Source organism: Tamandua tetradactyla, chromosome 1 (genome assembly GCF_023851605.1).
Source record: "Tamandua tetradactyla isolate mTamTet1 chromosome 1, mTamTet1.pri, whole genome shotgun sequence".
Classification (NCBI taxonomy): domain Eukaryota; kingdom Metazoa; phylum Chordata; class Mammalia; order Pilosa; family Myrmecophagidae; genus Tamandua; species Tamandua tetradactyla.
This window is the reverse complement of record NC_135327.1, coordinates 173175240-173200099: the sequence shown is the minus strand read 5'-3', so window position 1 is coordinate 173200099 and position 24860 is coordinate 173175240. Positions and strand designations below refer to the sequence as shown.

Sequence of the window (24860 nt, the reverse complement as noted above, 5' to 3'; positions counted from 1 at the left end):
GATATGTATTTCACAATTAAAAAAAAAGAAAAAAATTCTCTGGAATGATAGCAGCTTAATGATAAGAATTTGAAATTAAGTTTATTACAGGTGATAATCAACTTTCCTCATTCAACTTTCCAGACAACTCACACTTACACATTGAGAGTTTAAGTCTTTCCTTTGTCAGAGTCAGGATGCTCATCAGTCGAAGAAAAGATAGTTCATGCTATTATACGATTTCAATTTTCAAAGCATGGCCATCTTTATATTTGTGTCCACTTTGGCAATTTTAAAAATATTCTATTTTTCCCTTTTATAAGAATGAATAGCAAATGGAAAAAGTTCAACTGAAATAAAAATGGAGTATCAATAGTTGATCCAAAATAGGAAAACTCAATCAGACACCAAGTAAACAAGCATTTTAAATAAAAATGAAATGCTAAGAAAACAGAGATCACATTAAAAACTAAAGTATAGGCATGCCAATTATCCATTTATTGACTCTCAGCTCTAATTACACCTTTTGCCTACTCTGTGAAAATAAATTTGGGTCTTTTTAAGTATTTTTCCTTTACTAGCTGGCTCAATATTCAACTTTGTCAGAAGGGGAGAGAAAGTCATTCCAGGAAGAAAGGGCTTTGCATATAGGTCCTTCCTCCACAGCCAAAAATTTGTATCATTTCTCTTTCTCCTTAAACTTCCCCCACAGAATTTTAGCGTAATATAATTAATTTTTATGCTGGAGGATCTTTTATTGGTAAGCCTATCTGGTTTCTCACGGTAGGGGGCAGGGTAGGGAATATAAAGAAAAACTGAACTTTCTGTTTTCTATTTCCTGTGATAACCAGATTCTAAGTATTTAACAAAATTTCTCCTGGATACTATTATCAATATTTTAAGTACACTACTAATCAAAACAACATAAAAAAGTTTTAAACTTTTTTTTATGTCTGATTAAATATAAAGTGGTATTATTAATGATTCTCAAGGTCTTAATTATTTCATATAAATATGAAAGAATATCACTGCTAAAATAAAATGGATTCAGCATCAATTCTATATTTTCATTTTTAAAGGTGTTAGCACTAAGAACCTTGTTCACATAAATAAATACACGGGAACAGAAGGAATTCCTGTTAGTACTCTCACTTAATTTTTTTTTTCTCCTCCTGAATTATATGCCAAAAACTCATAGCAAGCTATCATTAAAATTTCTTTTTTATTTAGATCAACAAAAAGAAATGGAAACCACCTATTTGCAGGAGGAATTTTTTTCAGTTGTTCACTTTTACAACTCACATTGCCATAGTTTGCAAGCTGCTGAATGCAATGATTATGAATGAACCTGCAGAACATTTGGTGAGACCAAAAAGCCATAAACAAAAGAGCAAATATTGTACGGACTCATTTAGAAAATACTTATAAGAAAACAGGAGCCTAGATTTTAAGTTCTTATAGCAGTAGCATTTAGTCCAGAGTGGTAATTGTTATTTCTGAATTTTGAGAGATTATTTTACATATGCATAACCTGGTACTTAGAAATAAGAACAAAGCTGATCAGATGGGGATTAAGGTAATTCAGAATACAGGGGTAAAAGAGACACTGTCTGTATTTTAGAACCTCATCTACTCTTGGTCTCAAAGAATTACCTTAATCCCCATCTGATCAGCTTTGTTCTTATTTCTAAAGACCAAAGGAAGAAAGATTTTGTCCAGAACCTAAATTTTCTGTAGCACATAATCTAATTCCACCTGTCTGGATAATCATTTAAACAATCCAAACACAGGAAGCCACAGTAAGAATGAGGGATTTAATCCTGTATAGCTTAATGTAATGTCTGGATACATCCCAGAGTATATTATGGAGATAATCAAAAAGTATTGGCAAGGGGGTGTGAGAGTGGTAGAATTCAGTGGTAGAATTCTCACCTGCTATGCAGGAGACCCGGGTTCAACTCCCAGCCCATGCACTTCCCAAAATACAAAGAAACTAAGAAACAAACAAAATTCAACAAATGATGCTACAATAATGGGAAACTCACATGGAAAAAGATGATATGTGGCCCGACATACAGCGTACAGAAAAATAAATAAGTATTGGCAAGGTCCTTGAGGGATGGGAGGAAAAAACTTTACCACTGTGGAAATCTCTGAAACTGTGTCAAACATTAGAGACACCCAAATCAGTAGGCCAAGCCCTTGATCTTGAGGTTTGCTTTTGTGACGCTTATGTATGTAGCAGAGAAGCTTAGCCTACCTGTAGCTATGCCTGACAGTTACCTCTGGAGGGCCTCTTTTGTTGTTCAGATGTGGCCTCACTCTCTCTAAGCCCAACTCTGCAAATGAAATCATTGCCCTCCTCTCTACCTGGGACATGATATCCAGAGGTGAAAATCTCCCTGATGGTGTGGGAGATAACTCCCTGGGATGAACCTGCCCAGGCACCGTGGGATTGACAATGCCATACTGACCAAAAGGGGGAAAGGAAGTGTAACAAATAAGGGATCAGTGGCTGAGAGAGATCAAAGAGAGTCAAGAGGCTACTCTGGAGGTCACTCTCACTTACGCAAGCTTCAGTTAGACTGCTATCTAACAGAGCTTTCCAAACCCAACCAAAACAATTCCTGCCAAATCCTAAAGAACACCTAGGGCAATATATAAGATTCTACAAAGATTCCATGTAACTTTCCAGAAACCTACAACCTCCAGCTAGGTCCCTGGACCACAGATGTCCTGAAACTTAGAGGGCCCAGCCTCTCCAGAACATCAGCTAGTTCCATCTCTCTATCCCATATTATTGATAGCCCTTTCCAACATGAAAAATTTAGAATGGCCATAGCCCAAATACCCAAATCATCCTGGGAGTTATCTCCCACACCACCAGGGAGGTTTTCACCTCTGGATATCATGTCCCAGGTACGGGGGAGGGCAATGATTTCACTTGCAGAGTGGGATAGAAAGATCAAAGGTGATGTTGGAGTTATACAAAGAAGGTAGGATTTAACAAACGAATATGACTGTTGAATCATTAAACTGATATCTCTTTTAGTCTCCAGTATCTTAGAGTAGATGGAAGTGAAAACCTAAAATTATAGAACTGTAACCCACACCAAACTCTGAACTCTGTTCTACAACTAATTGTTGTGCTGTGCTTTGAAATTTACTTCTGTATATGTTATTCTTCACAAAAAAGAAAAAAAAAAGTAGACTGTGAGCTAAAATATATATTTATTCCTTCTAGCCTCTAATGTTCTGGAGCAGCTAGAAGGAAATATCTAAGATGATAATATGATAGCCCATGACAAACTCTGGGATCTGTCCTGTCACTACTTGCTGAAGAGTGCTTTGAAAACTACGGCTTTATTCTTTCTTTGCTTTGTATATTTGTTATATCATACAAAAAAAGAAGTTAAACAAAAAAATCTATGCCTTGGTCGTGCCCAGAAACTTCGGATATTTATGCGACACTGGAGACTCAGAGCTCTGAAGCTATGAAAGTCAGCAGAATCCCATATGGAACTTTTTAAAAGTTGAAAAACTGATCAGATTTCGAGTAGATATATGAATGAAGCTGATCTGGATAGGACTAAGGTATATCAGAACACAAGGAAAAGGATGATATCCTCTATATTTTAAAACCTCAACTTCTGTTTGAGACTAAAAGGAGAGATGTTTATTGGATGCAAAATCTGTATTTTGTGTAGTGTATTTTCCTAATTTAACTTGTATGGTCAATTTAGTTAAATACCATAAGCACATGGAATCTTGAATAGGGTATAAGATTTTGCTGGTTTGTCCAGGTTAGTGTGATGTCCCAATAAATTTGGGCAGTGACTAAATAAGTGTTAGCAAAGTTCCCTTGGGAGAATGAGGAAAAAGTAGAGAATATTCAACTTTCCCATTTGGAGAATTTCCAATTTTCTCGCAAGCAGCGGGGACAACCAATCAATAAGGCCACGCCCTCGATCTTGGGGTTCACTATGAAATTTATTCTTACAAAGAACAGACCAGTCTACCTAAAATTAGGCCTAGGAGACTCACCCCCAGAGAACCTCTTTTGTTCCTCAGATTTGGCCTCTCTCTCTGAGTCAACTCAACAGATGAATTCACTGCCCTCCCTCCTATGTGGGACATGATTCACAGGGGTGTAAATCTCACTGGCAATGTGAGAAAGCAATTGCAGGATGAGGAGAGAACCAGCACCATGGGATTGAGAGAGTCTTCTTGACCAAAAGGGAGAGGAGAAAAATGGGACAAAATAAAGTTTCAGTGGCTGAGAGATTTCAAACGGAGTTCAGAGGTTATCCTGGAGGTTATTCTTATGCACTACATAGACATCCCTTCTTAGTGTATGGTGTATTGGAGTGGCTGGAGGGAAGTATCTGAAACTGTTGAGCTGTGTTCCAGTAACCTTGATTCTTGAAGACAATTGTATAAAGATGTAATGCTTAAAAGTGACTGTGTGATAGTGAAATCTGTGTCTGATGCTCTTTTTACCCTGGGAATGGACAGATGAGTAAAAATATATAGATAAAATAAACAAATAAATAAAAGGGTAAAACATATTGGAAAGATGGAAATACTAATGGTCAATGAGAGGGGGGTAAAGTATATGGTACGTATGAGTTTTTTCTTTTTTCTTTTTATTTCGTTTTCTGGAGAGATACAAATGTTCTAAAAAATGATCATGGTGATGAACACACAACTATGTGATGATACTGTGAGCCACTGATTGTACACTATGTATGGAGTACGTGTGTGAAGATTTCTCAACAAAAATATTCTTTAAAATTCCATGCCTTACTTTGTGTAAGGAAAAAGCTCAGAAACAACTTAAGTTTTATCCCTTTAAAAAATATCTCTCATTCAATAGTTCTCTTGTAAAAATATAATTTTTAGGAAAAAAGGGTGTAACTTTCAATTCATACCCCTATCACAAGGTATGTGACTATATCTCTATATAAGTATGTAGACAGATATTTTCAAAGATGTAGGCAATGGGGTCAACCCATACACATATACTCTGAACAAAACCAAAGGAAGATATAGGAATAGCTAAACTATCACAGAGATTTCACCGAACAATAAACCTGAAGTGCAGCAAATATACTTATTTTTAAGCAATTGGGAGAAGTTATTCTTGGCCTACAATTAATCAAACTATTGGTAATATACTCTAAAATTAGTGAAAGCTATTCAGAAAATAGATTCTGAAACAAATAGAGATTTTAAGCTCTCAAATTTTCATCTGAAACAATGTTATATGAAGTATAAATAACCTGATAATAAAAGCCTTTTAAAATTCCAAGATAGGTAGGACACTTTCTAGTACTGTAAGTCTTTCAAAATATAACATCAACTAGCAATAACCATTTCCACTTAAAATATTCCCCAAAACTGATGAAAACCATAAAAATTTGCAGTATGGACTTAAATTTTACCCATTATTTGATATTCTGGACATGACCAGGAGATGACTTCTTCTGGCCCGAGACCAAAATTGCATTTGAAAGTGAAAAGTAGTCAAAATAGCTAGTTAGTTCACTCATTCATTCATTTAATACATACTACACTAGAGTTACAATAATGAGGAGGGGGAAAACCTATGGAGCTTGTGGTTTAATTGGAGAAATAGCTATTAATCAAGAAATCACACATATAAATGTATAAATTATAAATTATAATAAGGGATATATCAGAAAAGTGCAAGTTGCTATGAAAGGATTTAACTGCAAGGCTGAAGGGTGTCAGTCTCATTTGGCAGATGGAGGTAGGGAGTTTGTTGGGGAATAAATCATGGCCCCCATAAAAGGCATTTGTAAATAGGACCTTTCGAAGATGTTATTAGCCATCATCCTCAAAGGTGTGCCCAAACTGAATGAGGGTGGCATTAATCCAATGTACTTGAAGTCCTTATTAAGTAAAGGAAATTGGACACAGAAGGAGAAACCAGGAGGAGAAGATAAAACCACAAACCCAAAGAACCCAGAAAAGAAAGGAGAAGATATTGCCATGTGCATTGCCATGTGATGAAAAAACTAAGGCAGGCAGCCACCTCCAGAACACCATGGCCTTCAGGGAGAAAGCATCACCTTGCTGACACCTCAATTTTGGACTTCTAGACTCAAAACCACGAGCCAATAAATTTCCTTTGGCTTAGCCAACCCATTTTGTGGTATTTGTGACTGCCGCTGGGAAACCAAAACAGGGGTCAAAGAGGTTTTCCTGAGAAGGTGATATTTTAGCTGACAGCTGAAAAATAGTAATTACGTCTTCAATCTGTTATGGCTCTTCTGTTGAAGCTACTTAAACCACAGAGGAAAAGGAAGAAAAAAAAACAATGAGAGAAAGGATGAAAGGGAATTATCCAAGTTTACTTAAAATAATTTAGCATTTCGATTTATACAAGACAATTTGCTTGACAATAAATACATAGGTGATACTGACTATAATAAATACCAGCAATATTAAAGGAACATAAGGATATAAAATAGAATTAAATACTAGCAATGTTTATAAACCAAAATATTAAGACTAGGCCCAAATATTGTCCTTCTAAAAATACAATGTCTTCACATAAATATAATACTTCCATGAAAATTCTAATAAAAAGACAGACTATAAAAATCACATTATAGGAAGGGAGAATAAGGATGGCAACGACGGAACTCTCCATTTGGGGGCTTCTTAAAGAAGTCTGAAAAGAGATATGCAAATCATCTACAAAACCAAAAGTAAAATCTCACATTAACTCTTAGTAAGTATTTAAAACAATTTCTAACAAGTAATGTTATTTCTGGTGTACAATTTTTCCCATCAGATATTAGAAACAAACAGCAAAGGCATCAAAAGACAAAATGAAGGAAAACACTAAGTAAGAGCCAAAAAAATCTGGGGCTCAAGTTCTGAACAATAAAAAGTTAAATATAACCATAATTAACTCCGTGGCCTACAAGATACAAGGCTATTTCAAAAGAGCTAAACACAGAAAGATTTATGCTTCCAGATAAGACAGAGAAGGCTGTAGCAGACTCTTAGAACAACTAGGAATGCTATATAAAACACACACACTCACACAAATTTCTTCTGAGGCAGCTAGGACTTGAAATGCCATGCACCCAAAAGATGCAGTGAATCCTGTTTGAAGAAGTATGAACTACAATAACTATAATTTATAATTGCCTCTAAAATTTTGCACACAATGTCTGGCATTAAATCAAAAGTTACAAAAAAAATAATAATTACCAGGCACGTCAACATATAGAACCAAAGGGGAAAAACCAATAGTTAATAAAATACTGAGTTTTCAAACACAAACTTTAAAATAACTTGGCTAATATGATCCAGCAATACCAATGCTAAGTATCTATTCAGAGGACATGAGGGCAAGGACACAAAATGACATTTATACACCAGTGTTTATATCAACATTATTTATAATTGCCAAGAGATGGAAACAGCACAAATGTCCATCAACAGATGAGTGGCTAAACAAGCTGTGGTATATACATACGACAGAATATTACACAGCTGTAAGACAGAATCAAGTCATGAAGCATATAACAGTGTGGATGGACCTTGATGACATCATGCTCAGAGAGATTAGCCAGAAACAAAAGAACAAATACTGTACGGTCTCACTGATACGAACTAACATTAACAAACGAACTTGGAGAATTTCAGTTAAGAACAGAGGTATCAGGAGGTAGAAAAAGAGAAGAGATTGGGTAATTCGAGCTGAAGGGATACAGACTGAGCAAGAAGACTGATTGTAAAAATTCAGAAATGGATAGCACAATACTACCTGATTGGAGCACAATAATGTAAGTACAATGAATGAAGTTGTATTTGAAATGATAGAGGGAGGAGGGCTGGAGGCACATTTGAAACCAGAAGGAAAGACGATAAAGGCTGAGATGGTATAATCTAGAAATACCTAGATTGTATATTGATGGTGATTAAATGTACAAATTAAAAAATGTTTTGCATAAGGAAGAACAAAGGAATGTCAATATTGCAGGGTGCTGAAAACAGATGGTCATTCATATTTAAAAACTTCAACTTCTGTGTGAGACTAAAGCAAAAAAATGTTTATTTGGTACAAAATTTATATTTTCACTAGCGCATTTCCTAATTTAACTTACATGGACAGTTCAATTGAATACTATAATTATATGGAACCTTGAATAGGGCATGAGATCTTTGTAGTTTGTCCAGTGTGATGACCCGATAAATCCCAGAGTGATCTGAACAGTGAATAAAGAAGAATTTGCAAAGTCCCCTCGAGGGAATGGTGAGACACGGGAAAAATTCCCCATTTGGAAAATTCCTGATATTCTCACAAGCAGAGGGGACAACCAAATCAATAGGTTGAGCCCTCAATCTTGAGGTTTGTTCATATGAAACTTATACCCTCAAAGGATAGGCTAATTCTACTTACAATTAGGCCTAAGAGTCACCCCCAGAGAACCTCTTTCATTGCTCACATGTGGCCTCTCTCTCTCAGTCAACATAACAAGCAAACTCATTGCCCTCCCCGACTCTATGAGGGACATGACTCCAGGGGTGTAAACCTCCTGGCAATGTGGGACAGAAATCCTAGAATGAGCTGGGACTTAGCATCAAGGGAATAGGAAAACCTTCTTGGGGGGAAGAGAGAAATAGGACAAAATAAAGTGTTAGTGGCTGAGAGATTTCAGAGTTAATAGGTTACCCTGGAGGTTATTCTTATGCAACATACAGATATCCCCTTTTTGGTTTGGGGTATACTGAAGTGGCTAGAGGGAAGAACCTGAAACTGTAGAGCTGTGTTCCAGTAGCCACGTTTCTTGAAGATGACTGCATAATGAAATTGCTTTCGCAATGTGACTGTGTGATTGTGAAAATCTTGTGTCTGGTGCTCCTTTTATTTACGGAATGGACAGATGAGTAAAAAATATGGATAAAAATAAATAAATAATAGCAGTAACAGACATTAAAATAAATTGAGTAGACTGAAATACTGGTGATCAATGGAAGGGGTTGATAAGGGATATAGGAAAAAAAATAGGGGGAACAAAGGTTAAAATACGTTGGGTCGATGGAAATACTAGTGGTCAATGAGAGGGAAGGGTAAGGGATATGGCATGTGTATTAGTTAGGGTTCTCTAGAGAAACAGAATTAACAGGGAACACTTGCAAATATAAAATTTATAAAAGTGTCTCACGTGACCGCGGGAACACAGAGTCCAAAATCTGCAGAGTAGGTTGTGAAGCTGACGATTCTGATGGAGGGTCTGGACGAACTCCACAGGAGAGGCTCACCAGCCGAAACAGGAAGAACCTGTCTCTTCTGAATCCTCCTTATAAGGCTTTTGGTGATTAGATTAAGCATCACCCATTGCAGAAGACATGCCCCTTTGGCTGACTACAAATGGGATCAGCTGTGGATGCAGCTGACATGATCATGATTTAATTTATGAAATGTCCTCATTGCAACAGACAACCTAGTACTTGCTCAACCACCACTTGGCCAAGTTGACACATGAACCTGACCATGACAGCATGTATGAGTTTTTTCTTTTTTCTTTTTATTTCTTTTTCTGGAGTGATCCAAATGTTCTAAGAAATGAACATGGTGATGAACGTACAACCATGTGATGATATTGTGAATCACTGTACACCAAGTATGGAATGTTCATATGTTAAGAATGTTCATGTCTGTATGCTGTTTTGTTTTGTCAACAAAAATATTTTTTTAAAAATAAATAACTTGGCTAACATGTTCAAGAAAACAGATCACAACAAGATTTTCAAAAGATAATTAGAGTCTATTAAAAAAAGAGAATCAAGTGAAAATTCTAAAGCCAAAAATGTTCTAACTGAAATTAAGAAAACAACAGATGGAGTTCAAAGTAAATTGGGCATAGCTGAATAAAGAATTAGTGAACTGGGACACAGGCAAATAGAACTTATGCAGAATGAAGGAGAGAAAAAAATTACAGAAAATAAGAAAAAAGTATAAGAGATACATGGGCATGACAAAGGGTATAATATACATTCAATTAGAGTCAAAGAGGGAAAAAGAAAAAGAATGGAACAGAAACAATATATGAAGGAATACCTAATTTTTCCAGAACTGATGGAAAACTCAGGCCACAAATTCAAGAGGTGCTAGGAACAGAATAAACCCAAAGAAAACCATTTGTAGGTGAACCACTGTAAAACTGATAAAAATCAAAGAGAAAGTCTTGATTGTAACTGAAAAAGAAGGTCACAGTACTTTCAAAGAAGAAACAATAAGTCTGACAGCTGATTCCTCAATAAAAGCAATGGAAGCCAGGACACAACAGAATGGGATCTTTAAAGTGCTATAAAAAATAAATGTCATTAACGTAGAATTAAGATCCTTCAAAGGTAAAAAGGTGAAGACATTTCAGACAAACAAAAAGTAAGAGAATTCAGCACTAGCAAATCCATGCTAAGAGAATTAATAACGGAAATTCTTCAGAGGAAAAATAATCTCAGATGGAAACATGGAAATGCAAGGAAAAATTAATAATAAAAAAGGAAACATCTGAATATTTACTGTACAAAATAATAAAGGCTGTGGGGTTTTAAATAAACATAGAATTTAAATGCATGCCAATGACAACATAAAAGGCAAATGTGCGGTAAGTGGTATTAAATAAAGTATTATAGGGTCCTAGCATTCACTGACTTATGATTTTAAAAAACCTAATGAATACTACACTCTAATACACAACAAGAATGTCTGTTAATCTAGGGTAATCACCAAAAGAAAAGTAGAAGAATGTATAACCAACAAGCAAAAAGAAAAGGCAAAATGGAATAATGCTGTTCAAAATACTTAGTTAATCCAAAAGAAGGCAAAATGGCCAGAAAATACAACAGATAGGACAAATAGAAAGCAATAATAAAATGGAAACTATAGCTAACTTATTAGTAACTATATTAAATATTAATGAGCTAAAAAGGTCAAAAAAAGGGAAAGACTGTCAGAGTGTATTAAAAACAAAAATCTGTATACTGCTTAGAACAAATTGACCTTAAAGATACAGGGAGATTAAAAGTTAAAGGAGGGGAAAAGTTATACCATATATATACATACTAGCCAACATAAAGCGGGTGGAGCTATTTTTAGTTGACTTCAAGGCAAAAGGCAAGAAGCATTTACTAGAGCTAGGAACACGTCATTATAATAAAAGGGCCTGTTGGGGAAGTCACAGACATATGCTAAGCAGTCATCTCCCAGTCCCCACCCACTGCCTCTACCCACTTGCCTCCTTTTCTATTGGGCACAGATGTTTCTGTCTATTTCTATTCAATAGCCTACAAGAGATGTTAGTTTTAATGAAAAGGCCCCATCATACCTTGAATCTGTAAACCGGGAATATGCAAACCTAGATGCTCATCTGGTTTGAAAATATTATTATGTATCCTAGAAAAGCCATTTTTTAATTCTGATACAATCTTGTGGGAGCAGCCTTTTTTTAAAAATCCTTATGCAATAACATAGGTTGGAATCTTTTGATTAGATTATCTCCATGGAGATGTGGTGTGCCCAACTGTAGATACTACCTTTTGATTAGATGGAGATGTGACTCCACTCATTCCAGGTGGGTCATGATCAGCTTACTGGAATCCTTTAAAAGAGGAAAACATTTTGGAGAGAGACCCAGAAACAACAGAGTCTAGAGAAACTACAGAAACCTCAAAGCCAACAGAAACTTCAGAGCAGAGCTGACACAGAGACACTAGTGTCTGGAGATGCTTAGAGTCCAGCAGACATCACTATAATATGTTAAGCAAGCCAGAACCTGGAGAGAGCCAAGAGAAGCCAAGAGATGAAAGCCAGCCCTAGACAAGCAAAGTGAGGAAACCCCACAGTGACAGAGGCTGAAAGAAATGGAGCCCAGGAGCCAAGGTCCAGCAGCTGCCAGCCATGTCACCACCCAGCTGACAGATGTGTTTCTGACTCATCAACCTTTCTTGAGTTGAGATGCCTTTCCCTGGATACCTTAGTTGGATATTTTTATAGGCTTACAACTGTAAACTTGTAGCTTATTAAATTCCCCTGTATAAAAGCTGTTCCATTTCTGGTAGTACATTCCAGCAGCTTTCAAACTAATACACCTAGTAATAGGAGGTAGTTTCTTAAACTTTACACCCAGAGCATAAGCAATGAAAGAAAAAAAACAGATAAATGGGAACTCCTCAAAATCAAATGCTTTTATGCCTCAAAAAACTTTGTCAAAAAGGTGAAGAGGCAGCCAACTCAGTGGAAAATTTTTGGAAATCACATATCAGATAAAGGTTTGATATCCCATATACATAAATAAATCATACAACTCAACAGCAAAAGAACAAACAACCCAATTATAAAATGGGCTAAAGAGCATATGAAGAGATATTCATTTTCATTAGCTATAAAGGAAATGTAGATCAAGACTACAATGAGATACCACCTCACACCTATAAGAATGGCTGCTATTAAACAAACAGGAAACTACAAATGTTGGAGAGGATGTGGAGAAATCGAGACACTTAGCACTGCTGGTGGGAATGTATAACAGTACTCAGGAACTCCTGAGAAAACTAAATATCTAGTTACCCTACAATCCAGCAAGACCACTACTTAGTATATACCCAGAAGAGCTGAAAGCAGTGACACAGATGGACATTCGCACACCGATGTTCACAGCAGCATTACTCACAACTGACAAAAGATGGACTCCAAGAACCCTTCAACAGATGAGTGGATAAACAAAATGTGGCATATGCATATGATGGAATATTATACAACTGTAAGATGAAATGACGTCCTGAAGCATACGAGAAGATGGATGAACCTTGAGGACATAATACTGACTGAAATAAGCCAGATACAAAATGGATAGATATTATATGATTTTGCTTTTATAACCCTGGCTATTAAACTCAGAGTTTAATGTAATGCCCAGAGTACAGGGGACCTAGAGGTACACAGAAGCTAGAGATGGGAAAATGGTTAGCTAAGAGGTTGAATCAAACGTGAGGGAATAGACAGAAGTGAAGGCAGGTCATCAGTGGGTCTATAAACAATAGTGCCATATTAAAGGTAAATTTGATTGAAAGGGATTGTACAGAACCATGTATTACCCACCAATTAACACTACAAATATAAGTCCTCGCATGAACTACTTCAAAGGTATGAATCTCGTACAAAGAGTTTATATATCAGGTTATAGAGAGAAAACCATTACATGCTATGGGCTATGCTTAACAGGAAGACATCAACAGTATCACAGCAATATGAGGGATAAATAATGGGGGTGGGGGGAGGACAGCAGTTAAGGGGAAGTTTGGATTTTCTATGTGGTGAGGGTATGTTAATCAGTTATTTTTCTCTTAGGAGCAATGAAACTTGCCTAAAACTGAGAGTGCTGATGATTATACCCCTAAGTGAGGATAATGGGAGACATGGACTGTTGATTTTGGACATTATACATGATGCTCAATGGAAGGAGGTGGCTGAAGGATACACTGACTGAGAAGTGGAATGGTGGAATTTACATGGCGGTGTAAATACATGATGTAATATTGTGTTGTTACAGAAAGAAACAAAGTCGAGAGGCATACAATATTGTGAATGAACTTGGGAGACACATGTGATGCGAAATAAGCCAGAAACAAAAGAGCAAATATTACATGGTCTCATTTAGAAAATATTTATAAAAAAATTTAGTCTGCAGCTGTGATTGCTATTTCTAGGTTTTGAGAGGCTATGCTATATATGTATAACCTAGTATTTCCCTGAAACTTTGGGTACCTGTGTTTCACCAAGGCTCAGTGTAGGAGTTCTGCAGTTCTGAAGGTCAGCATTGCCATATACAGCAGCTGTTAAAGAAACTGAAAATGAGATCAGGCTTCAATTAGAGATAAGAATGAAGCCGATCAATTCAGGACTAAGGTAAAACAAAACAGAGGGGTAAGAAGGACATTATCTGTAGTTTAGAACTTCATCTACTCTATGAGACCAAAGGAAGAGAGGTTTATTTTGTCCTAAACCTAAATTTTCTGTAGCACATAATCTAACTCAACCAGTGTGAACAGATCAATTAAACAATCCAAACACATGGAGCCTAGAATGGGAATGAAGGCTGGTAATTCTGTATAGCTTAATGTAATGCCCAGATACATTCCAGAGTATGTTGAGCAGATAATTAAGAAGTATTGGGGGTGGTGCAGCGGTGGTGCAGTGGCAGAATTCTTATCTGCCATGTCAGAGATCTGGGTTCAATTCCCAGAGCCTGCCCATGCAAAGAAAAAAGTACTGGCAAAGTTCCTTGAGGGATGGGAGAGAAAATAAGGAACTACTAAATTTTACCACCCGGGAAACAATTGATACTGTCTCAAATATTACAGACTCCCAAGTCAACAGGCCAAGCTTTTAATTCTTGAGGCTTGCTCTTGTGAAGCTTATTTTTTAAGTGGAGAAGGTAAGCCCACCTACAGTTATGCCTAAGTTACTTCCAGAATACCTCTTTTTGTTGCTCAGATGTGGCCTTTCCCTCTCTCTAAGTCCAACTCTCCAAGCAAAATCATTACCCTCTCCCCTACATGGAATATGACATCCAGAGGAGAAAGTCTCCCTGGCAATGGGGGATATATATGACTTTCAGGGATGCGCCTGGCCCTAGCACCATGGGATCAACAATGCCTTTCTGACCAAAAGGGGGAAAAGAAGTGTGACAGATAAGGTATCAGCGGCTAAGAGAATTCAAACAGAGTCAAGAGACTACTTTGGAAACTACTCTTATGCAAGCTTCAGCTAGATATTGTTATTCATCATGGTTTACCAAACCCCAATCAAAACCATTCCTGCCAACCCTAAAGAATCCTAGGGCCTACTGAGATTCTACAAAAGTTCCATGCCCTATGATTACTTTCCAGAAACCTACAACCTCTAGATGGGTTCCTAGGCCAGATAAGTCCTGAAACACAGGAGGGTCAGCCTCTCCAGAACATCAACTAGTTCCATCCCCCTATCCCATATTAGCGACAGCCCTTTCCAACATAAAAAAGATAGAATGGGCATAGCCCAAATACTCCTAAAGACTGAGAGAAAGATCAAAGGAGAAGATAGGATTTAACAAATGAGTATGATTGGTGAATCACTATACTGATATTTCTTTTAGTCTCCAGCATCTTGGAGCAGCCAGAAGGAAAAACCTAAAATTGTGGAGCTGTAACCCGTACCAAACACTGGAATCTGTTATATAACCAATTATTGCAGTGTGCTTTGAAATTCATTGCTTTTTGTAGATATATTTCACAGTAAAAAAAGTATACACTTAAAAATGCATCAAATTTTACTTTCTAAACTAAGTTGATCAATAATACGTAAACAAGACAATAATCACTGCATATTAATGAAATTATCTATTGTATAAAATGTAGTTCAAAAGTCCTCCCAGTTTTCATATTAATATATTAAAACCTTAAATGCCATCCAACTAAATCATTTTCTGCTTGAAAGGTACTCTTCCTTTTGTACTCAACTCAGATGGGACTTGTGATATCTGAGTTTCACCAGAAGTTTAAGGAGTGAAATCCTGGAAGAAGTTTAAGGAGTGAAATCCTGGAAACAGCTCAGCTCAAAGCCAGCAAAATGTCTCTACAGTTATTAGATCAAACAGTGCCACTGCAATTCCCAAATGTGATCCTAACCTGGGCATTTAAAAATGCTGAATATCTTCAGATTGAAGAATCTGTTAATTCAGAAAATCAGAGGTCAAGTACTTAGAACCATATTCTAATTCCAGCTGAGGGCTAGAAGGTTTACCTGGCTTACCCTCAAATTAAAAGTTGGATTCCACTGCCTAAAAATGTAGAGCTGTGTTCCAGTAGCCATGTTTCTTGAGGATGATTGAATAATGATACAGCTGTCACAATGTGACTGTGTGATTGTGAAAACCTTGTGTCTGATGCTCCTTTTATCTACCTTGTCAACAAAGGAGTAGAACATATGGAATAAAAATAAATAATAGGGGGAACAAATGCTAAAATAAATTTAGTTTAAATGCTAGTGATCAATGACAGCGAGGGGTAAGGGGTATGGTATATACAACTTTTTTTCTCTGTTATCGTTTTATTTCTTTTTCTGTTATTTTTTAATTTCTTTTTCTAAATCAATGCAAATGTTCTAAGAAATGATGAATATGCAACTAAGTGATGATATTGTGAATTACTGATTATGTATGCTGTTTTATTTTGTTTCTTTATTTTTTTAATTAATAAATAAATTTTTAAAAAAAGTTGGGTTCCAGCATCGAGCAGGGTCATGGCCATATGAGCAGCCATCAATAAGCTACACAATTCAAATCAGACCACAGGTCACTTGGCATTCTTCTCTGAACCAGATTCTACTGAAGAAGGTCTGACTGCCAACCCCTGACCTGGTGAATAGGAGAATGAACTGGAAGTCAAGAGAGATTCTTCTAGTCACAGCTGTATTTTGGCATTTTTTTACTGATTTGAATACAGAAGTCAAATTTGGGAAAATGTGAAGGTCTTTGAAAATATAGGTGCAAAACTTGAGTATGCTTCACAGATTGTAACTTTGTCTAGTAACATAAAAACATATTATATATAACTTGTTTTGTTCATAAAAATATATTTGGGCTTGTGGGACCATGGTCCAGGATGAATACTTCAGGGTCTTCACAGATGTTAAACTTTACTAGGCCAGTTTCTCCATCTGTATGTAAATTGGAGTTACATCTGCTCCTTCCCTCAAAAATAAGCTAAAGATAAAGAAAACACACCATGAGGGCTTAGTTTCACCATTACAGAAGGAAACTGTTACAGAAAAACATACGGTCCTAATGCAATGGAATTCGTTTTAACGCCTAAGTCAGGGATCCAGACCAAGCTGCTATTGTTGGTCAAATTCAATAAAGCCAAACTTTTTGTCTATATTTGAGGTTGATATAAAAAACTGGCCTATGTCTAGATGAAGCCATGTTCTAATAAGCCGTAATATAATGGAACTCTTCTGTAATGTCCCTCCTTCCCACTCACATTTCTCAGAACTTCTAGTCAGAAAAGCGTGCAAATCCTACATATTCCCTCCACTGGGAAGGCTTCAGATGAGTTCCACAACTTTTCTGCCTTCCTTGACTTTCACCGCTCCTCTAGAGTTAATCACTTTTAATGACCCCTCTCAGAAACAGTCAGGTTTACGCTTTGTCCCGGCAGCACTCGAAAGAACCGTCCCCCGTCGCCGGCCACCTCCGAAGACCTCAGACTCCTCACTAGTTTGCTCGCCGTTCGGATCACGAAAACCCCGAATCCTGTGCCACCTCCCGGAGCTACCCGACCCCAAGCTCTTCTCAACCCCCAAATCCCACGCAACAAAACCGTAATCTGAGTTCTCCTACTCGCCCTCTGCAGTGTCCAAACACTTCGCCCCTTCCCCCTAACCTGGCTGTCCCGACCTCCCCTCCAGGAGGCGTGGGCAGGCAATGCTCCGAGCTGCTGGACTGAGACTCCGGAGGCTGCGCGTCCCCTTCACCAGGCCCCGCCTGGGCCTTTCAGCTCAGTTGCCCGCCATTGCACCCTTGGTTCAGCCATGCTTAGGTCGATGAGTAGGGCAGCACGAGCCCCGGGCTCGGTACTTACTCGGGAAGGTAGGTGGAGGAGAAAGAGCTCCACTTATGTAGCGCATAGGGCAGAAGCCGGCACTCCGGCGCCGCAGCCACAGTCCCACCGGCCGCCATCTTGTCAGCACCGTAGCGGCCGCCACCTACTGCCGGCCGCGCGGGAGGAGGGGTGGGGGCGTGGCCTGCTGTTAAAGGGGCCGCCACCTACCGCGGCAGTCCCTTCTCGGTTTCCGGCAATCCCACTCCTGCGGACAAGTGGTGGTGGAGCACCCAAACGCACGCCAAGTCTCCTTTCTACTCTAAGGCTTCCTGTACTGACCTCTGTTCGCTGCATTGGTAACTGGCCTAAAATGGAACTGAAGTGTGAGAACTTGAGGGGCTTTTCTCTGGGGCTCCGAGGGGAGTGGTGCAAAGAACTTTTCTTACAAGCAGAGGTAAGGACAAAGAGTATCCTGAAAAGGTATAAATTGTAGTCTGGGGGCGGAAAGGAAAATGAGAAAACGAACTGCGACTTTGGGAAACCACTACTTTATCCAGTTCATAAATCCTTTAAGAAAACAGCACTGAAGGAACGTGGAAGAGCTAATGCTTTTTCTTCAGAAGTTGTGTTTGTTTTAAATGTCTTGTCCTGTGTTCCAGAGTCCCTATTTTCGAACAGTGTTGACAGGAAAAGGAAATACTCTTGTGTCCTCTCAGAGTTGGGAAGCTAATGTCGTCATTTTTCCGTTGGTAAATATACCCACCTTTAACTCTGACAGAAATGTAGCCCAAGTTACCGAAGGGGCCAAGAAAAAGACCTTCCTTCTTCATAAAGGGAATTACTACCCTAGCACATGAGTGTCATATGGGCACCATACCAGCTTCTTATCTAAAAGAAGACAGACTAAATATCTGGCAGTTTTAGATTATGCTCCCATCAAATATCTGTTCCTCAGGTTTATGCAAATTTATCCCTTGGCTTGACCACTGCAGTTACTAAAATAATGGTTACTCATTGTCTTAAGAGATTTGATACCTGAAAGCCTGGACAGTATGGAAAAACTCAGAGAGTTTCTTAGTGGTTGAGCAAATGAGCTAAAACACCTCAATAATTGTGTTCTTTTCCCATTATAATCATTAACCTGCCCTTACTCTAATCTTTTCCAACTTCCACTTTATTGAGAAGGATATCTTAATAGTGGCCTCCATTAGGATTACCAAACAAGAAGGCCACAGGTATGTTAGTCTTTAAAAGTACATGTGCTGGATATGAAGGAGAAACCCAAATGCAAGGTATTCATAGTCTGGGGCACAGAATCATCAATTAATTTGTGAATTCTCTGGAAAAAAATTTAATTACATGTGCTTTGAGTATTGCAGCGTATTGTATGGTCTAAAGAAGTTTCCATGTTGGAAAAGTATTCCTTGAGGGAGTACTGTAATTCTAGTAACTTGAGTTGGGAAACTGCCAAAAACAAAGCTCAAGTGCAAGTGGGGGGGGGCAATGGAAGATGCCAGAGGGGGTTAATATCAGAGATGATGGTGGTTATCTTTAGGGGAGAGGAAGTATTTCAAAGATTAAGATGATGACTTAGTTCAATTAGTTTTGGGCCCAAAATTTACTAATTACATCTCTTACCTTAATGTAAGTAAAGTCTTTTCCAGACATAGAGTTATGGTTCTTAAGTGATCTTTTTTTTTAAAAAAAAAAAAAACACATATTAATCAGTTTTCTTTCTCCTCACAAGCTTTCAGTGACTTTCTCTTGCCCTTCAAGTAACATCTAAACTCCTTAACAGAGGCTGTTCATTATCTGGTCCTGATTATATCTCCAGCCTTAATCTCCCACTTCTTTCTCCTTAGCACTCTTTACTCTGGTCACACCAAATAACCATATTGATTAGCTTCTAGTAGGTTCTGTGCGCTTTCTGGCATCCAGGGCTTCGTCTAAGCCATACCTGGAAAATGTTCCCATACTTCACCTAGCCATTCCTGCTCAATCTTCAGATTATTTCATTCAAGAAAATCGTTCCACATGACCTACTTTACAGTTAAGTGACATTTTCTACATTTCTTTTAGCAGCCTGAATTTCCCTCCTTATTCTAGCAAACATTACAATACATTTTAATTGCCTCTTTATTTCTCTTTGTCTCTCCCTAAACTCCAAGTCCCATGAAGACAGGAATAATGCATCTTTTGTTCACAGCTGAATCCTCATTTCTGTTATATTGTCTCACACATGATAGCTGCTCAGTAAATATTTATTGAAGAATGAAATGAATTATACTAACAGGGAACCTGAATTAGAGACTTTTGAATTATAAGGGGAAAAAGTGCCAGGACTTCTTACACTTCTGTAACCCTGAGATGTGAATGCCGAGGAGAATATAAGGATCCAGGATAGCATGGCTTTCCTGCAGCACAAATCTCACAAGTGGTAAAAACATTTAAAGCATTCATATGTTAACATAAATACAGAAAGATGTTACTGAATCCAAAATTTGTTTAAATGTTAAGATAAAATAGGAGAATAAAGAAATTTCAAATGTACAGAAGGTTGTTTAATGGTTAGACTCTTAGAGCTAAGAGTCTCTTATGCTCTCTGCCCTTGGGGCATTGCCTTAGGGGGGTTGTAAGGATACACATGAAAGGCCTGATAACTGTCAGCAACCATGTAATCCCTCTCAGTCCCCTGTACTTCAAAGACTGGGATGTATTGATAGGCTCACGGAGAACTAAACAATGGCTCATCACTTTTTGGGAATCAACAGCAGCTACAGTGACACAACAACTTTAGTGACCCAGTCATCTTGTCATTCCTCCAGAGGCAAACATCTTTTACTCCCTGATGCCTTCTCAATATGTTTCTCATATTAAGTACTTCCCAGAGAAAATAACTTATTGTATTTGCTTTGTCGCCATCCACAATCCTTTCATTCAAGAAAAATCCATTGAGAGGCTATGATGTGTTAGGCCCTGCCTTGGATGCGAGAGACAGGGATAAACAGACAAGCCAGACCAGGGCTCTGATTTCATGGAGCTTATTTTCTGGTGGGGCAATATATAACAAATATGATAAAGAAATAAGTCAACTAGATAATTTTAGACTGTGATAAGTCCTAAGAAGAGACTAAACCAAGGTAATATTTAGATTGAATGGTAAAGGAAAACCTCTCTAAGAAGGCAATATTTAAGCTAATACCTGTATAATGGGGAAGGATCAGCATGCAAAGTCTGGGAAAACTTTCAATGTAGAGAGAATAAGCTACTGAAATGAACCTGAGTCAAGAAAGAGGATGATGTGTTCCAAGAATAAAAAATGGCCCGAGCATAGTGATAGAAGGGAAGAGTGAAGTCAGAACAGCAATCAGGACCTTAGTCATAGTAAGGAGTCATTTTCGTGGAATGGAAACGCTGACTACAATACAGAAAAAAGGGTTGGAGAAGGACAAGAGTTAAAGACAGAACACCCAATAGGAGCTCATTATAGTAGTTCAGGAAACAGAGGTAGCTGTGGAATGGTAGCAGAGGAGATGGAAAGAAATGATAGAATTGGTACATATTTTGGAAGTAAAGCCAACTAGACTTGTTGATGTAGGAAGGTAAAGAGGAAAAAAAGGGAGGGTAGGGAGGAGGAAAAGTCAAGAAGGGTAGGGGATGCTTTTATTAAGGAGGGAATATTTAAAATTAGAACAGGTTTGAACTGGAAAGAATAAAAAACTTGACTTGACTGTATTATAGATAAGTGATGCCTAATGGATATTGAAGTGAAAATGCTTAGACTCCAATATGAGGGTCCTACAGAGTCTTTTACCAAGTTACCTCATAGGCATTTGGCCTCCTTCATATCTACCCAATCAGTGGTTGCTTTTTTGACTTCAGCATATATTGCTGGGTCAATCTATTTTTCTGTAAATAACTCAAGATGTAGCAGCTCTAGAGAAAACAACATCTGTGGCAGTCTGTTTTGAAGGAGACAATCAGGAACAGGAATAGTCTAGGGAAAGAATGCTAGAGTGTATTTTGAAGATCTTAGTTTCAGTCTCAATTTTGCTGTTTTTCTAGCTATGTGAACTTAGGGAGTCACTTAACTTCTCTAAGCCTTGTTTTCTACATCTATAAATTAAATTCAATAATATTTCTCCTATCTACTTCATAAGGGAAAGGGAGTTTGAGATTAAGTAGAAGGAAGAAAATAACAATTATGAGTGCCTAGTATGTCTGCTATGCGACAACGTAAATTCTGACTTGTCACAACAACCTGAGAGATAAGAAAGACACATTATTCCCTTTTTCATAAACAAGAAAAATAAGGCCCAGAAAAGTTAAGTAAGTGTTATCCTGTTTGTTCTTCCAGATGTGTGGGAGGGAAGAGAGTGAAGTTGGTATTCATTCCCCTGATTCCCTGCCTTTAAGGTCACTGTGGGCTGACTGGCCCTCTTAACCAAAGGTCACAAGTCCTCTTAAGTAGCCTCTCTGCACAGTTCTTTTGTGTTCTGGAAACCACTTCCTCTTTTGCTCCCTCTGATTCCCTACATTCTTCTCATACTCAGTAAGTATTTGTTTATTAAACTAATCAAATTGCCCAATTTGGCCATGCCATCTGTTTCCAACTGGAACCCTGATTGATAGACTCCAAAGTGAAGTAGCTTGTGAGTGACGGAACCAGAATCTCTGGCTCAACAGCCCATGCTTGTTGATCACATCAGACTTCTCAAAGGAGTTAATATATGGGAAGAGACTTAATAAACTGTAAAGTACTTTTCAAATATAAGATATGATCAAAGAAGAAGAAGAAAGACCATCAGAGTCCCAAAGCCAAACAAAGCTGAGTTTATTTACTTTCAGGCAAAGGAACACACCAGTTTGCTGAGAGGGAAATCTGGGCATTGTTAAGTATTAGGAAAGGGATTTCATGGTTGTTACACTAATTAAGGATTAAAATGAACACTAAATAATCCAGAATAAGCCAGTAGCTCTGTACATGATTGGTTAAAACATGCTTCATAATCATTGGTCAGGAGAAAAATCTTCAGATATGTCCAGTAAAGGTTTTATTTTGCCTTAACAGAGCCACTCAAACTTTATGGTTTTTTAACAGCTTGCACTTGTTAGGACAGTTGGAGTGCAACACAGTATTCAGTGTGCTATCTCCTATCAAGCTCTGCTATAACTGGAAAAAGTTCCCTTTTCAATATTATTATTTAACAGATGAAGAAATTAATGTCCAAATATGTTAGTTGTCATGCCTAAACTCAAATACACAACTGGGCTGTTCATTGCTCTGAATCTAGAGCCCAAGTCCCTAATACTCAGTCATTTTTTTCCCTACTGTTCTTAATGGGAACTTTTTTAGGTCTATACCTACATTATTCTTAAATCCTCTATGATTAGCATATAACAGGTAATTAAGAAATATTCCCCGAGTTGAATCTCTTAGTTCCTCCTGAATTATTTCTCACTAATTTATGATTATTTAAAAAAATAAAAAAGAGTTTACTTAGGAATCATCAATAGATCAGAAGACTAGAAAGAATTAAAGGTATGGGGATTGTCAATCCATTTTTTTAGTCAGTAAATGAAAAAAATTACTATGGGGATTAGAAGATTGAGAATGCTCATTTCAATTAATCCTCACAACAGTCCTGCGAGTATACTGAGATTCTTTGGGGTTAATATTTGTCAGATTTATGTGCTCTCTCCATTATACAATCTGTCTCCTTAACATAGCTAAATTTTATGCATTCCAAACATCTTCCCAGGATTCAGGAGTCAGGAAGCCAAAAAAAAAATCTCTGATGTATTCTCAAGGCTAACAGTTCTTCCTCAATCTTATTTCTGTTCTCTTATGGTTCTGGTATTAACTCATTTCAACTGTTATTGTTTTAAGTTATTTATTTGTGCACAGCACTTGCCAAAAGGAGCAGATGAAAAGCAAAGTATACCAGGGTTGTTTTTTTAATAAAAAATTTGATAAAGAGGGGGATAAACTTTTATTTTCTAAGACAAAGGAACTTTAACCCTACCCCAGTGGGGCCTTTTCCCAAATCACAGGTGAACACTGAGACTAGCTTCAGGTATGAAGCTAAAGATTTGTATTCTCCCAGGAGATGGCAGCAGTAATAACAGCAGTAGCAGCCACAGCCTGCTGGATAAATCAGACAGAATTCATCCTTTTTCTTGTTGGCATCCAAACCTAGAAATTCGTGGTGTGGTCCTAGAGACCAATTTATCCCTTCCTTGGTGGGCACATAGGGATTGCCAAAACTGGCATTGATTCCTTCTAAGTGTCTAGTTTTTTGTGTGAAAATGCTTTAGTCTGAGCTGTGACCTTGAAGCATGCGTGAAGGACGATCAGAAAGTCTCAGGCCAGGGCAAAGAGCTTCAGAAAAGAAACAAATAGCAATTTAAACATACCACATCCATACAAAGTTAAGTCCAGAGGACCCCAGCTTGTGCCTTGGTGCCATACAAGGAATGTGGATTCTAAACCTGGCCTCCCTGCTATCCAGCCAGCTGACCTTGTCAGTGAATCTCTCAGTGCTACAAATTCCTCACCGGTCCAGTGTGGCTCTTAATGATTCTTAAACTATGAGTTACTTCACTTTTATTTTCTGGATTAAGTATGGTTGTGCCTTCATCCTTCCAGAATTTTTTAAATCTCAGATAAAACAAAACATTACTGATTCCAAGTTCTCCCAGGTGAGCACATATCCTTGTTTGGCAGTCATTGCCTGCTGCACAGGAGGTGGGCAGGAATCCCAGGAAAGGTCTGAGCACTACACAGTTATAGATGAACTGTCAACTGCTGGGAGTTGCTTTGCAAATTACCACATCTAAATGAAGCTGACAAAATATTTCAAAAAGTAATTAACACTGATTCTTAGTATAGTTGGAACCAAAAGGCCTTTTGAGAAGAGTGAAATTGGCTCAGAAAAAAGTCTCCCAACCCTCCAGGTAGAAACATTTGCCGTAAGAAGATTCTTAAGTCAGGATCTTTCAGTGCTGTTCTCCCATCGCCACAATCAGAGGTCTTTATGAAGGAGGACGTAGAACTAATTCCTCTCATTTTCCCCTGCTTCATCCCACATCGCCTGGGATGAATTTATTTCCATTCAATTAGTAAAACATTTATTGGACACCTACTATATATATGTCAGGTGCTGGGGATATATCTGGTAATTAAGCTCACAATAAAGTCATCAGATGTTAAATGAGTTAATACACATGAAACATTCAGAAAGGGTATGCAT

At 37.8% G+C, this 24860-nt stretch overlaps 1 protein-coding gene across 1 annotated transcript in view; it reads right to left on the bottom strand.

The window, feature by feature from the left end:
- Positions 1 to 17782, bottom strand: part of MKLN1 (muskelin 1) — a 299405-nt gene extending 281623 nt beyond the window's left edge. The window contains exon 1 of the mRNA XM_077135509.1: positions 17647 to 17782. Coding sequence (XP_076991624.1) covers positions 17647 to 17744 — 98 coding nt within the window. The 5' untranslated portion in view covers positions 17745 to 17782. The remainder of the gene's footprint in view (positions 1 to 17646) is intronic.
- Positions 17783 to 24860: the final 7078 nt, after the last annotated feature.